The 20,165-nt window shown below is 48.6% G+C and overlaps 1 protein-coding gene across 1 annotated transcript in view; it reads left to right on the forward strand.

Moving 5' to 3' along the window:
* The window catches only part of LOC135885346 (UDP-glucuronosyltransferase 1-6-like), a 51,076-nt gene extending 38,850 nt beyond the window's left edge, over positions 1–12,226 (forward strand). Inside the window, exons 4-8 of the mRNA XM_065413018.1 lie at positions 1,919–2,050; positions 2,396–2,483; positions 7,218–7,437; positions 10,936–11,204; positions 12,198–12,226. Coding sequence (XP_065269090.1) covers positions 1,919–2,050; positions 2,396–2,483; positions 7,218–7,437; positions 10,936–11,204; positions 12,198–12,226 — 738 coding nt within the window. The remainder of the gene's footprint in view (positions 1–1,918; positions 2,051–2,395; positions 2,484–7,217; positions 7,438–10,935; positions 11,205–12,197) is intronic.
* The last annotated feature ends 7,939 nt before the right edge of the window (positions 12,227–20,165 follow it).

The following is a 20,165-nucleotide window of genomic DNA, read 5'->3' on the forward strand; positions in this document are numbered from 1 at the left end:
TGGGGGGGGGGGGGGGGGGAGGCAGTGTAGATACCAGAATGAGAATGAAGGATGTTTCATGACATTGATGCAGAATTTAGAGGTTGGTGCCTTGGAATTTAGGGATCGTTGCTGTGAAATTTGGTCCCATTATGGCACAGAGTAGACAAGAACCTGAATATAGCCCTGAAAATGTATCAACATCATTTAAATGTGTAGCCCAATAAATTGTGGTGGTTAGTTATAGCACTGTGTAACTGACAGCATTCACAATAAACAGCATTCTTTAGGTATCTAACACTAATGCCAAATCATCCTGAACTACTGATTGCTGAGTCCTGCTGATGGACTGAGAAAAAAAGCTTTTTCTGAACCATTGCTTGTGAGGGGAAGTCCCCTGACGAAAGTGGTCTTTGCTGGCAGGAAAACAGATCCTGGTCTAGCAAAGCACTTAAACATAGGAGTAACTTTAGCGTAAGCCGTCCCCGAGAAGTCAATGAAATTATGCGCATGCCTGAAGCAGCATTCATTCTTAGCTGTTCTGCTGGATCAGGGCTTAGGAAGGAATCTCAGCAGCCTATCACTGGCCAGCCTATTTGTGCACAGAAGTGCACTTGTTTGTGTGGGTATCCGGGCCTGATTCCAACAGTTCTGGAGATTATACTGAATTTAGTTTGCAATGTCTAAGAAGATCACTAAATACGTGCTATAGAGAATGTGGCTTTGGATGGGCCCCTTATGCCAAGTCATGCACTGAAATTGTTTGCCTGTGTCCCAGTGTCCGGACTGCTGACATCAGCAAATCGTTTGCCCTCCTGTTCAGGATCCAGTCTGTAACAAAGGTCACTGTGGTTTAACCAGTCAACAAAACGTATAATAAACCTGTCACACAAGAATGAAGACAGCCAATCCTGGTGGTCCCTTAGAACCCAGGGATTAATTGGTCAACAGCACGACTCACAAAGAGCCTTACAGTTGTATGAGCTTATTTAACAAGTTTGCCTTTCACACCCCATGTTGTTTAAAGATTCATCAGTGCCCCCTGGAAAACTTTTGAAAGGGGTCTGAATTTAAATTAATATTCTGGCATTCTCTCTTCCCCAGGCTTTAAGGAAAACATATTGGTAAGAAATAGGACATTTATTCCTTATTGGTTCACTTGCCCTTTCAGTTAGCTTTTCACTTATTTATATCATCACAGTTAGTTGCCAATTCCTATTTAGCCCTTTCTGTGTGGTATGGGTCTCAAAATCTTCCACCTGTCCATGTGCAGGCAACTGTGAAAGATTTTTTTTTTAATTTAAAAGAAAAGAAAGTTACTGGATTTTCAATATTCTCAAGATCCAGACAGAACTGATAAGTCAAGAATTTAAAGGTGCCTCTTTTTTCAGGCCATTGTTTACATCATTAAGCTTTAAAAACACCAACCATGTTTCCACAACTGTGTGATCTGAAAAGAGAAACATCAGACCTAAGCCTGAATTTCCTGTCACCTCTGGTGTGTCAAAAGAAAACAATGCATGTAGCTGCTTTTGGGTGCCAGGAAATATATGACCATGGTTTAATCGATCTATTTGGTTTGCATTGCATCTTCCTTTACTTTACTTTCATATATTTTATTTATTTAGTACACTGCACCTTTAATTATTTCCATACAGAGTCTTGATTTATGCCCCAATCCTGCAAACACTTGAATGCAAAATCTTTACTCTTGGGAGCTGTCCCATAGGATTCAACAGGACAAGCACATGCATATGTTTTTTCACATGCATACATGTTTATAGGATCAGACCCATACTGAATTATTTGGCCTTTTAACATTATTTCCTTTCCAGGCTAGTCAAGATGAGATCCCTTTGATTGCAAAGCACCAGAATTATGGCCCTGTGACATGGATTAGAATGAAAAGCATTGACTGGAGGTTTCTTTGTATTTGCAGGAATTTGAAAGCATTGTGAATGCCTCTGGGGAACACGGCTTTGTGGTCTTCTCCTTGGGCTCAATGGTCTCTGAGATTCCCATGAAGAAAGCCAAGCAGATTGCTGAAGCCTTTGGAACAATACCTCAGACAGTAAGAGGAAAAGAATCTTTCTAGCACAGCTGTTGAATAACGTGTTGGAATATAGTCACTGGTTACGATTCTGTATTATTTGATTTATTTTTTTTTACTTATAAATGTGTGGTATAACACTTAAACACAACAAATAGCTTCAATAACCAAAAACTGCTCCATCCCTTCTAATGTCAAAACAAAACCCCATCTCCGCTGCTCAGCGCAAACCTTGACGAAACAGATTTTGTCCATCATGGGCTTATCTGCTCTGCTGTACAGCACAGTTTACAGGAAGAAGCAACAGCAGAAGAATTGTAAGAGGCAAGTGCTTAATATTAATGCTGCATTTATTATTTCCCAAAGGTTCTTTGGAGGTACACTGGAGAAACACCCCCCAACCTTGCAAACAACACAAAGCTAATCAAATGGCTGCCACAGAACGATCTACTTGGTAAGTCTGGGCAGGAGAGGCAACAATTAAGTAGGTTTCTTTTAATTTGATAATGCTCTAAGGGAATAGTCCTAAATACCATAGGTTTGTAGATTCCAAGGCCAGAAGGGCCTCTCTATAATACATCAGAGGGATAAATACCACGGAGGGTGTGGAGTTATTCAAGTTAAGCACTAATGCTGCTGGCACAAGAACAGATGGATATAAACTGGTCATCAACAAAGTTAGGGCTTGAAATTAGACAAAATTTTCTAACCATCCGAGAAGTGAAAATCTGGAACAGCCTTCCATAGGGAGCAGGAGAGACAAAAACCTAACTGGTTTCAAGACTGATCTTGATAAGTGTATGGAGAGGATGGTGTGATAAGATTGCCTAAAAAGCCATTTGGCCCATCTGCGACTGCTGTTAGCAAATATCCCCAACGGCCGGTGATGGAACACTAGAAGGGGAGGACTCTGAGTTACTACAGAGAATTTTTTCCCAGGTGTCTGACTGGTGGGTCTTGCCCACGTGCTCAGGGTCTAACTCAGGCCTGCACAACATGTGGCCCGGGGGCCGCATGTGGCCCACGTTGGCTCACTGTGCGGCCCGCGGGGGGTGAGTGGGCAAGCCGCGGGTGAGGGAGGGGGGCTGAGGAGGCAAGCGAGCCAGCAGTGGGGAGGGGGCAGGTGAGCCAGCGGCGGGGGAGGGGAGCTGAGGAGGCGAGTGGTGAGTCGGTGGTTGACCTGTTCTACTGATCTGGTCTGGCTCCCAGCCCCTCTCCAAGGGTTGCAGCTGTGTGGAGGTGCCTGCCTTCCACGTCTTCCTCATTCACTCCTCATTCATTCAACAGGGCAATTGATTAAAAAGTGGGGGGAAGATCTTATTCTACTTCTAGCAAAAAGACAGTTTTCTTTTACCTTAATTATACTACCTTAGGGGCCCGCTATAACACATTACCAAGGTTCAATACCGCTGTTTCGGAGGGCGGTGCTGGGGGGGGATTGTTTTGGGGGGGCTGGGAGGCGCTGGGGGGGGGGGGTGTTCGGCAGGGCCGGGGTGTTTTGGCCCTCAGCTGTTTTCTTTGGAGTAATATGGCCCTCGCCGCTTTACGAGTTGTGCAGGCCTGATCTAGTTTGACCTCCTTCACATCACAGGCCACGGAATCTCACCCGGCCTCTCCTGTAACACACCCATAACTTCTGGCTGAGTTACTGAAGTCCTCAAATCATTATGTAAAGAATTCAAATTACAGAGAATCCATCATTAACTCTAGTTTAAAGTTTTGCCCCATGCTACAGAGGAAGGCAAAAAAATCTTAGGTTCCCTGCCAATCTGATCTGGGGAGAAATTCCTTCTGGACCTCAAATATGGCCATCAGTTAGACCAGGCCTGCACAACTCGTAAAGCGGCGAGGGCCATATTACTCCAAAGAAAACAGCTGAGGGCCGAAACACCCCGGCCCTGCCGAACACCCCCCCCCAGCGCCACCCAGCCCCCCTGAAACACAACACACACCCCCAGCGCCGCCCGCCTCGTGGAAACAACACCTCCAGCGCTGCCGAAACCCCCCCCAGCACCTCCCAGCCCCCCCAAAACAATCCCCCCCCAGCACCGCCCCACCGAAACAGCGGTATTGAACCTTGGTAATGTGTTATAGCGGGCCCCTAAGGTAGTATAATTAAGGTAAAAGAAAACTGTCTTTTTGCTAGAAGTAGAATAAGATCTTCCCCCCCACTTTTTAATCAATTGCCCTGTTGAATGAATGAGGTGTGAATGAGGAAGACGTGGAAGGCAGGCACCTCCAGACAGCTGCAACCCTTGGAGAGGGGCTGGGAGCCAGACCAGATCAGTAGAACAGGTCAACCACCGACTCACCACTCACCTTCTCAGCTCCCCTCCCCCGCCGCTGGCTCACCTGCCCCCTCCCCACTGCCGGCTCGCTTGCCTCCTCAGCCCCCCTCCCTCACCCGCGGCTTGCCTACTCACCCCCCGCGGGCCGCACAGTGAGCCAACATGGGCCGCATGCGGCCCCCGGGCCACATGTTGTGCAGGCCTGGACTAGATGATCATGATGGTCCTTTCTGTCCTTAAAGTCTATGAATAAGGGACCATTGTAATCAACTAGTCTGACCTCCTGTATAACATAGGACTTCCTTGGATTAATTCCTGTTTGAAACCACAGCAAATGTTTTAGAAAAACCTCCAGTCTTGATTTTAAAATTGCCAGTGACGTAGAATCCCCTACAACAGAGGCGATGCGTGGGGGGGCACGCAGGATCATATGCCCCCCCACATTTGCGGCTTGGCTTGAGCACACGGACTGAGCATGCTCAGTAACACTGCTGAAGCTGGCTGCCTTCACTCTGCCCCCCCACTCTCAGCAGGCACAGGTCGTCTGCACACAGCGTTAGGTTCCACTGGTTAATTATCCTCACTGCTAAAAATGTGTGCCTTATTTCTATTCTAAATTTGACTAGCTTCATCTTCCAGCCATTACCTCTTGTTATACCTTTGTCTGCTAGATTATGAAATTCACATGATAACTGCTGTACACAGAGTTTATTAGATCAGTGGTTCTCAACCGGGGGTCCATGTCCCCTAGGGGTTCATGAGCCCTTTCAGCGGGGCTGTGGGACCCCGCGACTGAAATCCCAAGCACTGGCTGCCTATCCCCCCACTGCAGTGCCAGAGCGGGGCACTCCAGGGGACAGCTCCATCCCCCCTCTTCTCGCCCCCGAGGTCCCATCCCCTGGCCAGGTCGGACGTGGGCAGCTGGAGTCAGGCACTGTGGGCAGCTGCTGCTCTGGCTGATGTCATGGAGCAGGCAGCCACGGCATTCCCCCATCTGCTGCTGCTGCTGGTGCCCAGGGTTGTGGCTGTCCTCAGCTCATGCAGCAGATAAGAGCCCAGGTAAGGTGACCCCACTCTGTGGCTGACAGAGCCCTTGGGGAGCAGCGACCACAGGGGAGTCCTCCTAGCACACAGTCCCTAGCTACCCCCTGCCTGTACCCTGAGCTATCCCCCATCCACACACAGCCCCTAGCTACCCCCCACCTACATCCTGAGCTACCCCCTATACCCATACAGCCCCTAGTAACCCCATCTGCACCATTAGCTACCTCCCTGCCTGCACACAACCCCTAGCTACCCCCTGCCTGCACCCTGAGCTACCCCACTGCCCACACACAGCCACTAGCTACCTCCTCCCTGCAGCCTGAGCTACCCCCCGTGCCCGAACACAGCCCCTAGCTACCCCCTCCCTGCACCCTGAGCTACCCCTTGCCTACACACAACCCCTAGCTACCCCCCTCCCTGCACCCTGAGCTACCCCCTGCCTATACACAGCCCCTAGCTACCACCTGCCTGCAGCCTGAGCTACCCCTCTGGCCGCACACACAGCCCTGGCTACCCCTTCCCTGCACCCTGAGCTATCCCTCTGCCTACCCCCGCACACAGCCCTTACCTACCCCCTTCCTGCACCCTGAGCTAACCCCTGCCTATACACAGCCCCTAGCTACCCCCCTCCCAGCACCCTGAGCTACACCCTGCCTACACACGGCCACTAGCTGCCCCCTGCCTGCCCCCTGAGCAGTTTTCAAACTTTTTCAGCTGAACCCCCACCACACACACAACCCAGATAGGCTGGGTGGCCTGCTGAGGTGAGTCGGGGGTGGAGGTGGTGCTGCCTCCATGGACCCTGCTGTGCAGAGCTGGCCCAAGCCCTGCCAGCTCCTGCCCCCACCCTAAAATAGAAGTCCCACCCCCGACCCGGAGCCCCGAGTCCCTTTCCCCCCTGGGCCCTGTTCGGGGGGGGGGGGGGGGGGAGGCTCAGAAAAAGATTGAGAACTCCTGTATTAGATCTTTTCTAGGGATGCACTTATTGGTTCTGTAAAAATAAGAACTCACCCTTATGTCGGAGCCATTCCCAGACCTTAGTTAGGGAAATCACCCCCTTCCTCACCTCAAATACACTCTTCTCCCTGGTGATCTCATTAAATCCCACAGTGTCACTGGAACCAGTGTCCTAGTTGATGCAGCTCCCGTGTTCTCTTGGACTTACCCAGATGTCCACAGTCTCTGCTAGAACATGGCTGACAGGTGAATCACCAAGACCTGCCAAATTCAAACCAGATAATGCACTGGGTCCAAGAGAGAGACTGCAGACCTCTCAACAGGATCCAGAATGGGGAGGGGTCTGCTTGATGTCAGAGCTTATGGGGAGTCCCATGAGAGGTCTGAGAACTGGGGAGAAGAAAGGGGAAATTACCAAAGTTTGTTAGAGATTGAGGGGAGAAATAAGGATGACAGGCTTGTGGGAAGAGATAGGAATCTAGGGAAAGGAAAGATCTGACTGAGAATGGAAAGATTAGCTAAAGTTGAAGGATAAGGGTAAAATCCTGACCTCACAGAAGTCAATGGCAAAACTTTCATTGTTTTTAGTGGGGCCAGGATTTCACTCCAAGATCTCAAAAGTTTTACAGATGATTAAAAGCTTTGCAAAGATTATCCAAACCTAGCAGAACCTCTGAGACCTTTAAGGTCCACTCCATCACTGATAAAATCCTGAAGATTGTCCAGGAGCAATTCCCATGTGACCTGCACTCCAGTGTTGTCGTGTTCTATATTTATAACCACCGATGCCGTTGTACCGAAAGCACATCTAATAGTGTGCCTGCTGCAGCTTAAAGAATTAACCAGTAATGTCTGAGCAAGCAGTCTGCTACAGTAATACGTCTACCTCGCCCTCACAGCTCATCCCAAAGCCCGTGCCTTTATCACCCATGGAGGCTCACATGGAATCTATGAGGGGATATGCAATGGAGTGCCAATGGTTCTGATGCCATTATTTGGAGACCAGATGGACAATGCTAAGCGGATAGAGTCCCGGGGTGCGGGAGTGACGCTGAATGTACTTGAAATGACTTCTAAGGACCTATCGGATGCATTGAATGCAGTGATTAATGATAAAAGGTCAGTAACAGCAGATATAAATGTGTCATCTTCATTTTAGGGCTATTGAATATAATGCTGGCCCATTGGTTTCCAGTTAAATTGAACACTAAGCACTACCCTTGTCATATTACGATGTTATGTATCATTCAGCAATCAGGATTTATACACCAATGTATTAGCATTAGGGGGCTAGTATTTTCCCCATTACTGCAGGACTTTCCTCGTCAGGGTCTCTAATTATAGGTATCTAGAAGGGGCTTGAGTATGCAAATGAGATGATGCAATGCTCAAGTGGGCGTGGCATATATACGGTGGAAGAAAACAATTTTTCAAGGTACGTCACATGATTAAAGCCAAAAGTGTCCAGCTTCTTGGAGAATGTGAAGACAGCAATAAAAATGTGGAGGTTTCCCCCTTTTTTCTCTTCTTTTCCAGGCAGGAAATGGACGTAAAGGGAGGGAAAAAGTCAAAAATCCAAACAAACTGAAAATTTTAAACAGAAATGTTTGTTCCAGATCACAAATTTTCATCAAAAAACCCAAGTGTTCCACTGAATGTTTTCAAACAAAAATGCTTTATTGGAATGTTTTTCCAGGGAGGTTGACCTGATTTCCTGACTTGCTGTAATGTACAGTGAATGTCAGCAAAATGCTGCAGAATGTCGACGATGGCTAAACATTAATGATTGTCCCGCCCATATCAGCATTACATCATCTCATTTGCATAGTCACTCCCATACATTGGCTTATATCAAGCAAAGCTACGGTTCTGTTGCGGAACATCCTTAAAGGATTACCTTATAATGGCCAACCTGTCATGTTTTATAGACATTAACTATAGCATTAATTTACTATATAGACCAGAGTTTTCTCAGTCAACTCATCTTTCTATCTGTTTGCAAGCAGCAGCATCAGGCACAATCAAACGCTGCTTGGCTGGGCACTACAAAGGAAATGCAGGTCAGCGATGTCTCTTGGCTTGCACAGCAGCTGAGATGGAACATGTACAGAAAGGAACCAGGAAAGGATTTTGATCCACTCACTGCCAAGGGCCATGTGGAGTTGACTCATCCTGCCATGCTGGCTGTCTCACACAAGATTAGGTTACATTTAGAGTAGCTGTCTGGTAGACCAGGGTAAATGCGAATGAGCCTATTGACTTCAGTTTGAGGAGAACTTAACCTTTTTAAATAGTTTGTCTATAATTAAGCAGCCCACACTGGACTCTCAAGGCTTCCAAGGGCTGGTCTACACTAACCCCCCCACTTCGGACTAAGGTACGCAAATTCAGCTACGTTAATAACGTAGCTGAATTCGAAGTACCTTAGTCCGAAGTTACCGCGGTCCAGACGCGGCAGGAAGGCTCCCCCGTCGATGCTGCGTACTCCGCTCGCCGAGCTGGAGTACCAGCGTCGAAGGCGAGCACTTCCGGGATCGATCCGGGGCACTTCCGGGATCGATCCGGGATCGATTTATCGCGTCTTAACCAGACGCGATAAATCGAACTCAGAAAATCGATTGCTTACATCCGGACCCGGATGTAAGTGAAGACGTACCCCAAGAGACCCTGTCTATTTCTGCAAGTTCCGCCTCTTCACCTTTCACCTCTAAATTTATCTAACAGAGATTTATAGCGACTGTCTTGACTTCCTTTCCTCCAATTCCTCGCCAGTCTGGCTTCCACCCTCTCCGCTCCACTCAAGACTACCCTCCCCCAGGCCACTGATGACTCCTTTCTGGCCAGATTTGGGCCCAATACTCCATCCTTATTCTCCTTGATGCTTCTGCTGTTTCAGTGCAATTCCCTTCTACTGGACACTCTGCTCTCCTTGGGCTTTCTTGGAACTGGTCTCTCTTGGATATCTTAGTACATTATTGTAGCACCGAGACCCAGTTATGGGCCAGGACCTCCCTGAGCTAGGTGCTGTACAAACCCAGAACAGAAAGACAGTGTCTTGTCCCAATGAGCTTACAATACAAATATAAGACAAGAGACAGCAGGTAGATAGCAATGTGGGACACACAAGGAATAAATGTGACATTACCGGGCAGCGCAATAGGCAGTGTCCCAACTACCTAGCTATTCTAAGATTTGGTAGGCAACCCAATGAAGGGAAGTTTTAAGGAGTCTCCTCTGCCTCTCTCCCGCAAAATGCACAGAACTTGGTCCTTGGCCTTCTGTCAGGGTTCCCCCCCACTCTGAACTCTGGGTTACAGATGTGGGGACCCACATGAAAGACCCCCTAAGCTTATATTCTACCAGCTTAAGTTAAAACTTCCCCAAGGCACAAATTTCTTTCCTTGTCCTTGGATGGTATTGCTGCCACCACCAAAAGATTTACACAAAAATTCAGGGAAGGGTCACTTGGAATCCCTATCCCCCCAAAATATCCCCCCAAACCCATTCACCCCCTTTCCTAGGGAGGCTTGAGAATTATATACCAACCAATTGCCTTAGAAATGTGAGTACAGACCAGACCCTTTGTCTTCAGGACACTAAAAATCAATCAGGTTCTTAAAAGAAGAACTTTATTTATAAGGAAAAAAATAAAAGAATCACACCTGCAAAATCATGATGGAAGGTAACTTTACAGGGTAATAAAAAGATTTAAAACACAGAGGATTCCCCTCTGGCTCAGCTTCACAGTTACAAAAACAGGAATAAAACTACCTCTGTAGCATAGGAAAATTCACAAGCCAAAACAAAAAAATAACCTAACGCATTTCCTTGCCCTACTTACAATTTTTGTAATTTTAGGCGATTATTCCAGGTATATTTTCAGGAGATGTTGTACCTGCTTGGTCTCTCCCTCCGTCTGGAGGGGGAACAACAAAGAGAACAACAAACAAATTCTCCTCCTCCCCCCCCCCAGATTTGAAAGTATCTTCTTTCTTCATTGGTTCTTCTAGTCAGACGCCAACTAGGTTATTTGAACTGATTAACCCCTTACAGGTAAGGCAATTTAGTACAGCTGCCAAGGAGGGATTTTATGCTACTGCATACATAAAGGTTGTTACCCTTCCCTCTATATTTATGACACCTTCTCTTCTACACCATGTCCCCGGGTGCCCTTATCTGCTTGAATAGCTTCAGCTACCATCTCTCGGCTGATGATTTATAAATAGATTTCTCCGCCATGACTGGTCTCCTCCCCTGAAGTCCCACATTTCAGCCTGCCCTCTAGATACCTCTTCCCAGAGGTCTCGCTGAAGTTTAAGCTTAACATAGCAAAAACCAAGATCCTGATTTTTCCTCTTAAACCTTCTGTACTGCCTGCTTTCTTTGTCAATGTTAATACTGCCATCCTCAGTTCACAACCTGGATGCCACTTAAAATGTCTCTCTTTTCTTAAGAGGGTTTAAGACACAGATGGGGAATAAAACCCTCAGTGCATATGGCATGAGAAGAATGTTAACTGATGGATCTCTGTGGAATTTATTTCTGTGGATATAAATAATCCTCTAACTTTCTAAATAAAAAAAAGTATTTAAAACATTTCATTTCTTTTCTTTGTAGCTATAAAGAAAATATCATGCGTCTCTCAGCCCTTCATCTCGACAGACCTATCCATCCCCTTGATCTCGCGGTGTATTGGGTCGAGTTTGTGATGAGACACAAGGGGGCCCAGCATTTGCGGCCTGCGGCCCACGATCTCAACTGGATCCAGTACCACTCTCTGGATGTCATTGCTTTTCTCATGGCTGTCGTGCTCGTTGCCACCTTCATCTCTCTGAAGTGCTGCCTATTCTGCTGCCGGAAGTGTTTCCGTAAAAAAGGAAGAGTGAGCAAATCAAAGGCAGAGTAATGAAGGGGTTGGAGATGGGGCGCAGCTCCAGACCTTAGGGAATGTAGAGCTCTCCTGAGCACAGTTCCAGTAAAGTCATTTCTGGTGGTGAGCTCAGAAATTATTCAGAGCATATTCCCTTTAAATAGCAGCACCGTGTTTTGCTGTTGCATGTTTTGATTTTGTCTCCAATTAATTCAGAATATTTTTGAAAGCTTTGTTCAACGCTTGTTTGATTGTTAAAGATAATTCACACCATAATGCTATGGTGTAGTGCTCAGAATATTAATGAGACTCCTGGGTTCCATTTCCTGCTGTGTTGCTCACTCACTATCTGACTTGGGGAAAGGTTCTTCTCTGTGCCTCAGTTTTCTCATCTGTGCAATGGGGATAACATTTCTACCTTGGTACTACTATGGTGCCCATCACTTTAGTGTGTGAGTGTCTGATGCATCATATTTATAAAGCACTTCGAGATCTTTGGATGAAAGTTGTTACATAAGTGCCAAGTGGTGTTTTAAGTGAGGGATAGAATGCAGCCTGTTGATTGGAAATAGAGAATGCGATTTGTTCTGCCCAGGTCAATCTGTCATTGTCTGAACTGTGTTTCAAATACACTGAATGTGAACAAATTTTCCATTTGAAAGTATTATTGAGCCACCACCGCCCAATCAAGTTTCACCCCAGCTGGAGTACTGAACTTGGAGCACTGTAGTCAACCGATTTGATCTTTGTTCTTGATAGTCTGTTAAAAATAAACCAAACAAAAATCTGTACAAATAAACCCCAAATAATAAGAACAATAACAACAGTTCTCTTTTTTGATTCGAGACATATGGGCCTCATCACCTCTTCACATGCAGTAATCTTTGCACTGAGGACTAGCAGGACAGAAAAACTTGATGTGGTTGAGCACGACAGACCTACATCCTCAATTAAAACCATCTTAACATATAAAGAATAGCTCTTAGAGCTCCTGAAGTCCTCACCACAGAAAAAGCAGGAAAGACCAAGACAACGTAGTTCTCTGTGTGTTATGTTTCAAAGCATGCACAGAAAAATTAGATAAAGCCATAAATCATCTTGCTGGAAGGCTGCAATGTAATAAGACTATTTCTTAGAATCTAGAACAATCACACGCAAGAACCCAAAAACAGAGAGAGAAAAAACAGACTGCTCCCTAAGGCAGAGAGTTACAACTTTCCCCACCTTGCCCCAGGCTAGCTCTTTCTTATTGCACGCTTCCCTACAGAGCCCCTGGCCTGCAAGCAGGACCAGGAAACCTCTGAGAATTTAAAGTTATAGATCACAATTTTAACATTTTTCAATACACCACACATATATATATTTGTGAGCTAGGATGCACACAAAAAAGCTTAACACTGCCCCTTCTATTCCAACCATCTCAACCCCCATTCATGAGATAACCTACAACAAGCAAGGGTTACATGCTCCCCATGAAAACGTCTACCAGCTACACCCACTGAGTTGTGCAGTCGTTGATGTTAAAGGTGTACACTATGCTCCAGGTAAATATGTACCTCCATTATGGACGCTGGCTCCATTTCACCCCCCTGTGAGGGCAGAGCTACACCAACACATCACCTTCTAGACTTCATCCACCTGCCAGGCTATCAGACTCACTCTGTCTTTCCCATATTGCTCCTTCACACCTAGCAGTTTTAACCCTTTCCAATCACCACTTGCTAGGAGGTTATTGCCAGATCTGAGGACAGGAGGGTATTACAAACCCTGCCGTTACACCACAGCAGACATGACGACTTCTTAAAGTCCTCAGGGAAACAAATGCCAAAGTATGGGCCCAAGTGTCCAGCAAAGCACTTAGGTGTGTGCCTAAGTCTATTCCTATTCATCAAAGCAGGTGCTTAAGTTAAGCAGGTGCTTAAGTCCCATTGAAGTCAATAGCAAAACTCCCATTTTCTTATCTTAAAGATGAACCTAGACTCAAAGAGACATGGAATCACCAATGTACGTGTTCTGAGTGTCAGCTACCGTTATACAGGAAAGCAGCACTGGCCAGTGATAATGTGGGTCAGAGTTGAGACTGTGTTTGATCTTTCAGCTCAATTTCATACATTTAAGGAAATGAAGTTTAACCTTTGCTCAGATTTTCCCGCCTTTCCACAGATCGTTGTGATGGTAACAAGGTTTCCCCCTTAGCTTAGTGCAATGTCTTTCCAGCCTTCACATCACCTCAAAGGGCACTCTGAAAGGCGATGATGTAAAAACAGCACTTCTTACGCATCACCCCTGTTCCCTGTGCATAGTCAGTGCTCTGTGTGGTGCTCACGTTAGTGATGGAAATACATGTTACAGAGCCCCTCAGGAGCCAACAAGGCAAAGCGCGTGCAGGGCTGTATTCTGTTCCTTCTCGTGCAATGGCAATGGTTTACTAGGACTTGTCTACATTACCAGCAGGATCGACAGGCAGCGATCGATCCAGCGGGGGTTGATTTATTGTGTCTAGTCTAGACGCGATAAATCAACCACCGAGCGCTCTCCCGTCGCCTCTGGTACTCCACCGGAGCAAGAGGCGCAGGCAGAGTTGACGGGGGAGCGTCAGCTGTTGACTCACTACAGTGAAGACACCGCGGTGAGTAAATCTAAGTACGTCGACTTCAGCTATGTTATTCACGTAGCTGAAGTTGCATAACTTAGATCGACCCCGCCCCCCAGTGTAGACCAGGCCTAAGTTCCTCTGGGCATTGGAGCAGGGACAGGAACACGAGGTCTCCCCCTCCTCAGATGAATGCCCTGATCATCCAGCTATAGAGTCACTCTCAGTCTGGCTCGCTTTGGTCCAATTACTAGTCACATATTTTATACAAAGCAGAACAGCTTAGGAAAGCTCTGCCCCAGAATATGCCAGCCCAGTGGCTAGGACACTCTCCTAGATGTGGGAGATCCAAGTGCAAATCTCTCCTCCCCATCGGGCAGAAGGGGGAATTGAACCATACATTCCCACATCCCAGGTGAGTGCCCTAACCACTGGGCTCAAGGGGAGGAGGGAGCTGGTGCTGCCCCCAACCCCTCCAATGCCCGTTTTGTGCATAGCACCTAAATCCTGAAACAAAATATTTGCCAGAACTATCGGCAAGTGTGTGTCCAATTCGGGAATAGTTTTGGCTTGACTGAAACTGCATTTTTGGGTAAATAAACTATTCAGCCAAAAAAATTCACCCCGCTCTAGCCCTAAAGGTGGGATCGAAGCATTTACCCAAAGACAGTTTCTTTTTTTCCCTTCTTTCTTGGATCGGGAGTGCATGACACAGCTAACACGTGGCATTGCTCCGAGAAAGGAGCTTTCATAGATGGCTAAGTGGACTTCTGCCCTAGGGTCCCAGCCCAGAGTGAACTATGGCTGAAGATGAATGACTCGCACTGAACGGTCATGCTCATCGCCATTAGTCACGCAACGCCGAGTGCTTCAGTGCAGATCAGTTTCCGAGGAAGCAGATCCCGCTCAGGAAGCACATTCCACCAAGACATCACGAGCAGCTTCTTTCTACAGAGTCAATTCTCACATGACCATGCCTTAAACATTCCCATCTGTTTCTGTACGGGGTGGCTTCACTCTCTCTCACTCACTTAGTCCTTAGCTAATCACATTAAAACGCCCTGTTTTTGCCAATTTCCAGGGGCACCAGCTGGGATTTCTGAGCGCTGCTGCAATGAACCCACTTGGGTTCTCTCACATCCTGATCGGAGCTGGCTTGCGGGGCCCCAGAGAGAGTCCGTGTATCAGAGCTGTCATTTTAGAGCAGCAGGATTCTGTAGAGTCTGCACAAAGGTGCAGCAAAGCCTAGGAAAAGGAGGCTAGCTCCATGCACCAGCAGGGCTCTCCTAGTCACCACAGTAAAGAGATTTACCCACATTTACCAGGGCGGGGGGATGCATGGAGGCTGATGATCAAAGGTAAGAAGCCTCTGAACATTGGCACTTTCCAGCCCATCAGCTCCTGTGAAAGCTAAAGAAGATTAGACAGCTCCCCTCTCTACTGACATCTCAGCTAATCACTGGGGCCCTCGCTCATGGCCAAGTAATCCCCTACTCTACAGCCATCTCAGGCCTGGATTACACTTCAAGGTTTTGCCAGCATAGGTGTGTCAGTGAGGAGAGTGGGGGGGGGGGGGGGAAGGGGAAATCACTCCCTAGCCAACACAGCTATGCCAGCAAAAACCCTAGTGGAGATGCAGTTACACCATCAAAACAGTCCTTTGGCCAGTATCACTTATCTCATTCACAGAGCTGCTATAAGCTGTACTGGCAAAAGACCTCTTTGGCCTGTACAAGAGGAGACTCCTCTAGACCAGGATTTCTCAACCCATGGGTCAGGACCCAAAACTGAAGCACTAGAATATTTCAAAGGGTGGCGTGGCAGCTCCTGCAGCTCCTGTCCCACGGGGCTGGCTGGGCTAACCTCCCTACTCCAGGCACCTCAACCTCTGGGGTCCCAGCACCCCCCCAGGTGTGGCCCAGTCGCCATGACGACAGGAGTCCGGGTAGGCCAAATATGAGTGGCACTGCAACCCCATGAGCCAGGTCACAGCTCCACTCACACACATTGGGTCTAGTCAGGGGGGCGGGCCCAAACCTGAGCCGTGCTGCAGCCCCAGAGGTCATGCCTGGAGCAGAGAGCCAAGCCCAGCCAGCCCCATGGCACAGGAGCTGCAGGTAAGGTGACCAGACAGCAAGTGTGAAAAATCGGGACAGGGGGTGGGGAGTAATAGGTGCTTATGTAAGAAAAAGCTCCAAAAATCGTGACTGTCCCTATAAAATCGGGACATCTGGTCACCCTAGCTGCAGGAGCCGCCATTGTGGGGTGAATGCCAGGCAGGACCCAACCCCTCCCCCCACCCCGGGAGGAGGGCAGGATCCGACAAACCACCCAGGGTGGGATGAGCAGGGCAGCTGCCCAGGGCACAAAGCCATGGGGGCAGCTCGGGCCGGCGACGCCAAGTGGCTCAGGGAGGGAGCGCCACCTCCACCCTGACTCACCTCAGCAGGCCACCCAGCCTCTCTGGGCTGGGGGGACACAACCAAAACAATCTAGGGGGGACACGTGACCCTGCGTGCTCCCCCCCAGCATCGCCTGTGGCAGGGAGTGCAAATATGCTTGCTCACCCCGGGGCCCAAAAATGCCTAGTTACGACTCTGCCCCAGGGCTTCCACTCCCAGACAACATACTGGGTGGTGACAGGCCAGAAACATTTACAAATGGGTCCTGAGCCCAAAAAGATTGAGAACCACTGCTCTCGGGGACTTTGCCGGTCTAGCTATATCAGAAAAGCTATGCCGGCAAACTCTTTCTAATGCAGGTGAGTCACCACTCCACTACAACGCCTCCAGGCACAGTGTAGCAGCTCTCTCCTCTCTAGCACCTCCTGCTGACGGATGGCTGCTCCAGCCCTGCAGGGGTCTCTCTCCCTATAACTAGGGCCTGGTCTACACTACGAGTTTAGGTCGACTTTAGCAGCGTTAAATCGAATTAAGCCTGGACACGTCCACACGATGAAGCCCTTTCTTTCGACTTAAAGGGCCCTTTAAACCGGTTTCTTTACTCCACCTCCGACGAGGGGATTAGTGCTAAAATCGGCCTTTGCGGGTCGGGTTTGGGGTAGTGTGGACGGAATTAGACGTTATTGGCCTCCGGGAGCTATCCCACAGTACTTCATTGTGACCGCTCTGGACAGCACTCTCAACTCAGATGCACTGACCAGGTAGACAGGAAAAGCCCCGCGAACTTTTGAATTTCATTTCCTGTTTGCCCAGCGTGGAGAGCACAGGTGACCACGCAGAGCTCATCAGCACAGGTAACCATGATGGAGTCCCAGGATCGCAAAAGAGCTCCAGCATGGACAGAACGGGAGGTACGGGATCTGCTCGCCATATGGGGAGACAAATCAGTGCTAGCTGAACTCCGTAGCAGTAAACGAAATGGCAAAATATTAGAAAAAGTCTCCAAGGCCATGAAGGACAGAGGCCATAACAGGGACGCACAGCAGTGCCGTGTGAAAATTAAGGAGCTAAGGCAAGCCTACCACAAAGCCAGAGAGGCAGACGGAAGGTCTGGGGCAGAGCCACAAACATGCCGCTTCTACGCGGAGCTGCATGCCATTCTAGGGGGTGCAGCCACCACTACCCCAACCGTGTGCTTTGACTCCGTCAATGGAGAAACACGCAACAGGGAAGCGGGTTTGGGGTACGCGGAAGATGATGATGATGATGAAGACAATGAAGATAGCTCACAGCAAGGAAGCGGAGAAACCGGTTTCCCCAACAGCCAGGATATGTTTATCACCCTGGACCTGGAACCAGTAACCCCCGAACTCACCCAAGGCGTGCTCCCAGACCCTGAGGGCACACAGGGGACCTCTGGTGAGTGTACCTTTGTAAATATTACACATGGTTTAAAAGCAAGCGTGTTTAATGATTAATGATTAATTTGCCCTGGCAATCGTGGCCAGTACAGCTACTGGAAAAGTCTGTTAACGTGTATGGGGATGGAGCGGAAATCCTCCAGGGACATCTCCAGAAAGCTCTCCTTCATGTACTCCCAAAGCCTTTGCAAAAGGTTTCTGGGGAGGGCTGCCTTATCCCGTCCGCCATGGTAGGACACTTTACCACGCCAGGCCAGTAGCACGTAGTCTGGAATCATTGCATAACAAAGCATGGCAGCGTATGGTCCCGGTGTTTGCTGGCATGCAGACAACATCCATTCCTTATCTCTCTTTGTTATCCTCAGGAGAGTGATATCATTCACGGTCACCTGGTTGAAATGGGGTGATTTTATTAAGGGGACATTCAGAGGTGCCCGTTCCTGCTCGGCTGAACAGAAATGTTCCCCACTGTTAGCCACGCGGTGGCGGGGAGGGGTGAAGTGATCATCCAAGAGAATTGGGTGTGTGTGTGGGGGGGGGGGGGGTAGTTGGGTTTGTGCTGCATGTTAACCCGGAAACCCCAGCCCCTCCTTTTACATTGCAAACCCATTTTAAATGGCCAACCCAATGGGTCCTTGGTATGGGAAATGAGGGCACTGCTGTTTGAAACCATTCCCACATGTTATGAAGGTTAAAAAAGCCAAAAGACTGTGGCTTACCATGGCTGCCTGCAAGCCAAATTCTGTTGCCTGGCACTGCGCGAGTGATCTCTCGCACCAAACCGGCAGGCCCTCAATATAAGAGGAAAAATGCGACCTTGTAACAAAAGCACATGTGCTGTGTAATGTGAACAGCAAAATTTAACGTGAAAGAGTGTACCCCTTGTTCTCTAAAATGTGTCTTTTTTAACCACCTCTCCCTTCTCCTCCACCAGCTGCAAATGTTTCTCCTTCACAGAGGCTAGTGAAGATTAGAAGGAGAAAACGGCAGACTCGGGATGATATGTTCACGGAGCTCCAGATGTCCTCCCACGCTGAAAGAGCACAGCAGAATGCATGGAGGCAGTCAGTGTCAGAGTGCAAAAAAGCACAATATGAACGAGAGGAGCGGTGGCGGGATGAATCGCGGGCTGAAGAGAGCAAGTGGCGGGCTGAAGAGGATAGGTGGTGTCAGCTTGCAGACAGAAGGCAAGAGTCGATGCTCCGGCTGCTGGAGCATCAAACTGATATGCTCCAGCGTATGGTTGAGCTGCAGGAAAGGCAGCAGGAGCAGAGACCGCCGCTACAGCCCCTGTGTAACCAACAGCCCTCCTCCCCAAGTTCCATTGCCTCCTCACCCAGACGCCCAAGAACACGGTGGGGGGGCCTCCGGCCACCCAGTCACTCCACCCCAGATGATTGCCCTAGCATCAGAAGGCTGGCCTTCAATAAGAGTTAAAGTTTTAAACTGCAGTGTGTCCTTTTCCTTCCCTCCTCCCCCACCCATCCCGGGCTACCTCGGCAATTATCCCCCTAGTTGTGTGATGAATTAATAAAGAATGCATGAATGAGAAGTAACAATGACTTTATTGCCTCTGCAAGCGGTGCTCGAAGGGGGGAGGGGAGGGTGGGGTGGTTGGTTTACAGGGAAGTAGAGTGAACCGGGAGTGGGGGGGGCGGAGGGTTCATCAAGGAGAAACAAACAGAAGTTTCACACCGTAGCCTGGCCAGTCACAAAACTGGTTTTCAAAGCTTCTCTGATGCGCACCGCGCCCTGCTGTACTCTTCTAACTGCCCTGGTGTCTGGCTGCGCGTAATCAGCGGCCAGGCGGTTTGCCTCAACCTCCCACCCCGCCATAAATGTCTCCCACTTACTCTCACAGATATTGTGGAGCGCACAGCAAGCAGCAATAACAATGGGGATATTGGTTTCGCTGAGGTCTATCCGAGTCAGTAAGCTGGGCCAGCGCGCTTTTAAACGTCCAAATGCACATTCCACCACCATTCGGCACTTGCTCAGCCTGTAGTTGAACAGGTCCTGACTACTGTCCAGGCTGCCTGTGTACGGCTTCATGAGCCATGGCATTAAGGGGTAGGCTGGGTCCCCAAGGATAACTATAGGCATTTCAACATCCCCAATGGTTATTTTCTGGTCCGGGAAGAAAGTCCCTTCCTCCAGCTTTTGAAACAGACCAGAGTGCCTGAAGACGCGAGCATCATGTACCTTTTCCGGCCAGCCCACGTTGATGTTGGTGAAACGTCCCTTGTGATCCACCAGGGCTTGCAGCAGCATTGAAAAGTACCCCTTGCGGTTTATGTACTCGATGGCTTGGTGCTCCGGTGACAAGATAGGGATATGGGTTCCGTCTATCGCCCCACCACAGTTTGGGAATCCCATTGCAGCAAAGCCATCCACTATGACCTGCACGTTTCCCAGAGTCACTACCCTTGATATCACCAGGTCTTTCATTGCCCTGGCAATTTGGATCACAGCAGCCCCCACAGTAGATTTGCCCACTCCAAATTGATTCCCGACTGACCGGTAGCTGTCTGGCATTGCAAGCTTCCACAGGGCTATCGCCA

This window comes from Emys orbicularis, chromosome 11 (assembly GCF_028017835.1).
Source record: "Emys orbicularis isolate rEmyOrb1 chromosome 11, rEmyOrb1.hap1, whole genome shotgun sequence".
In the NCBI taxonomy this organism is placed as follows: Eukaryota; Metazoa; Chordata; order Testudines; family Emydidae; genus Emys; species Emys orbicularis.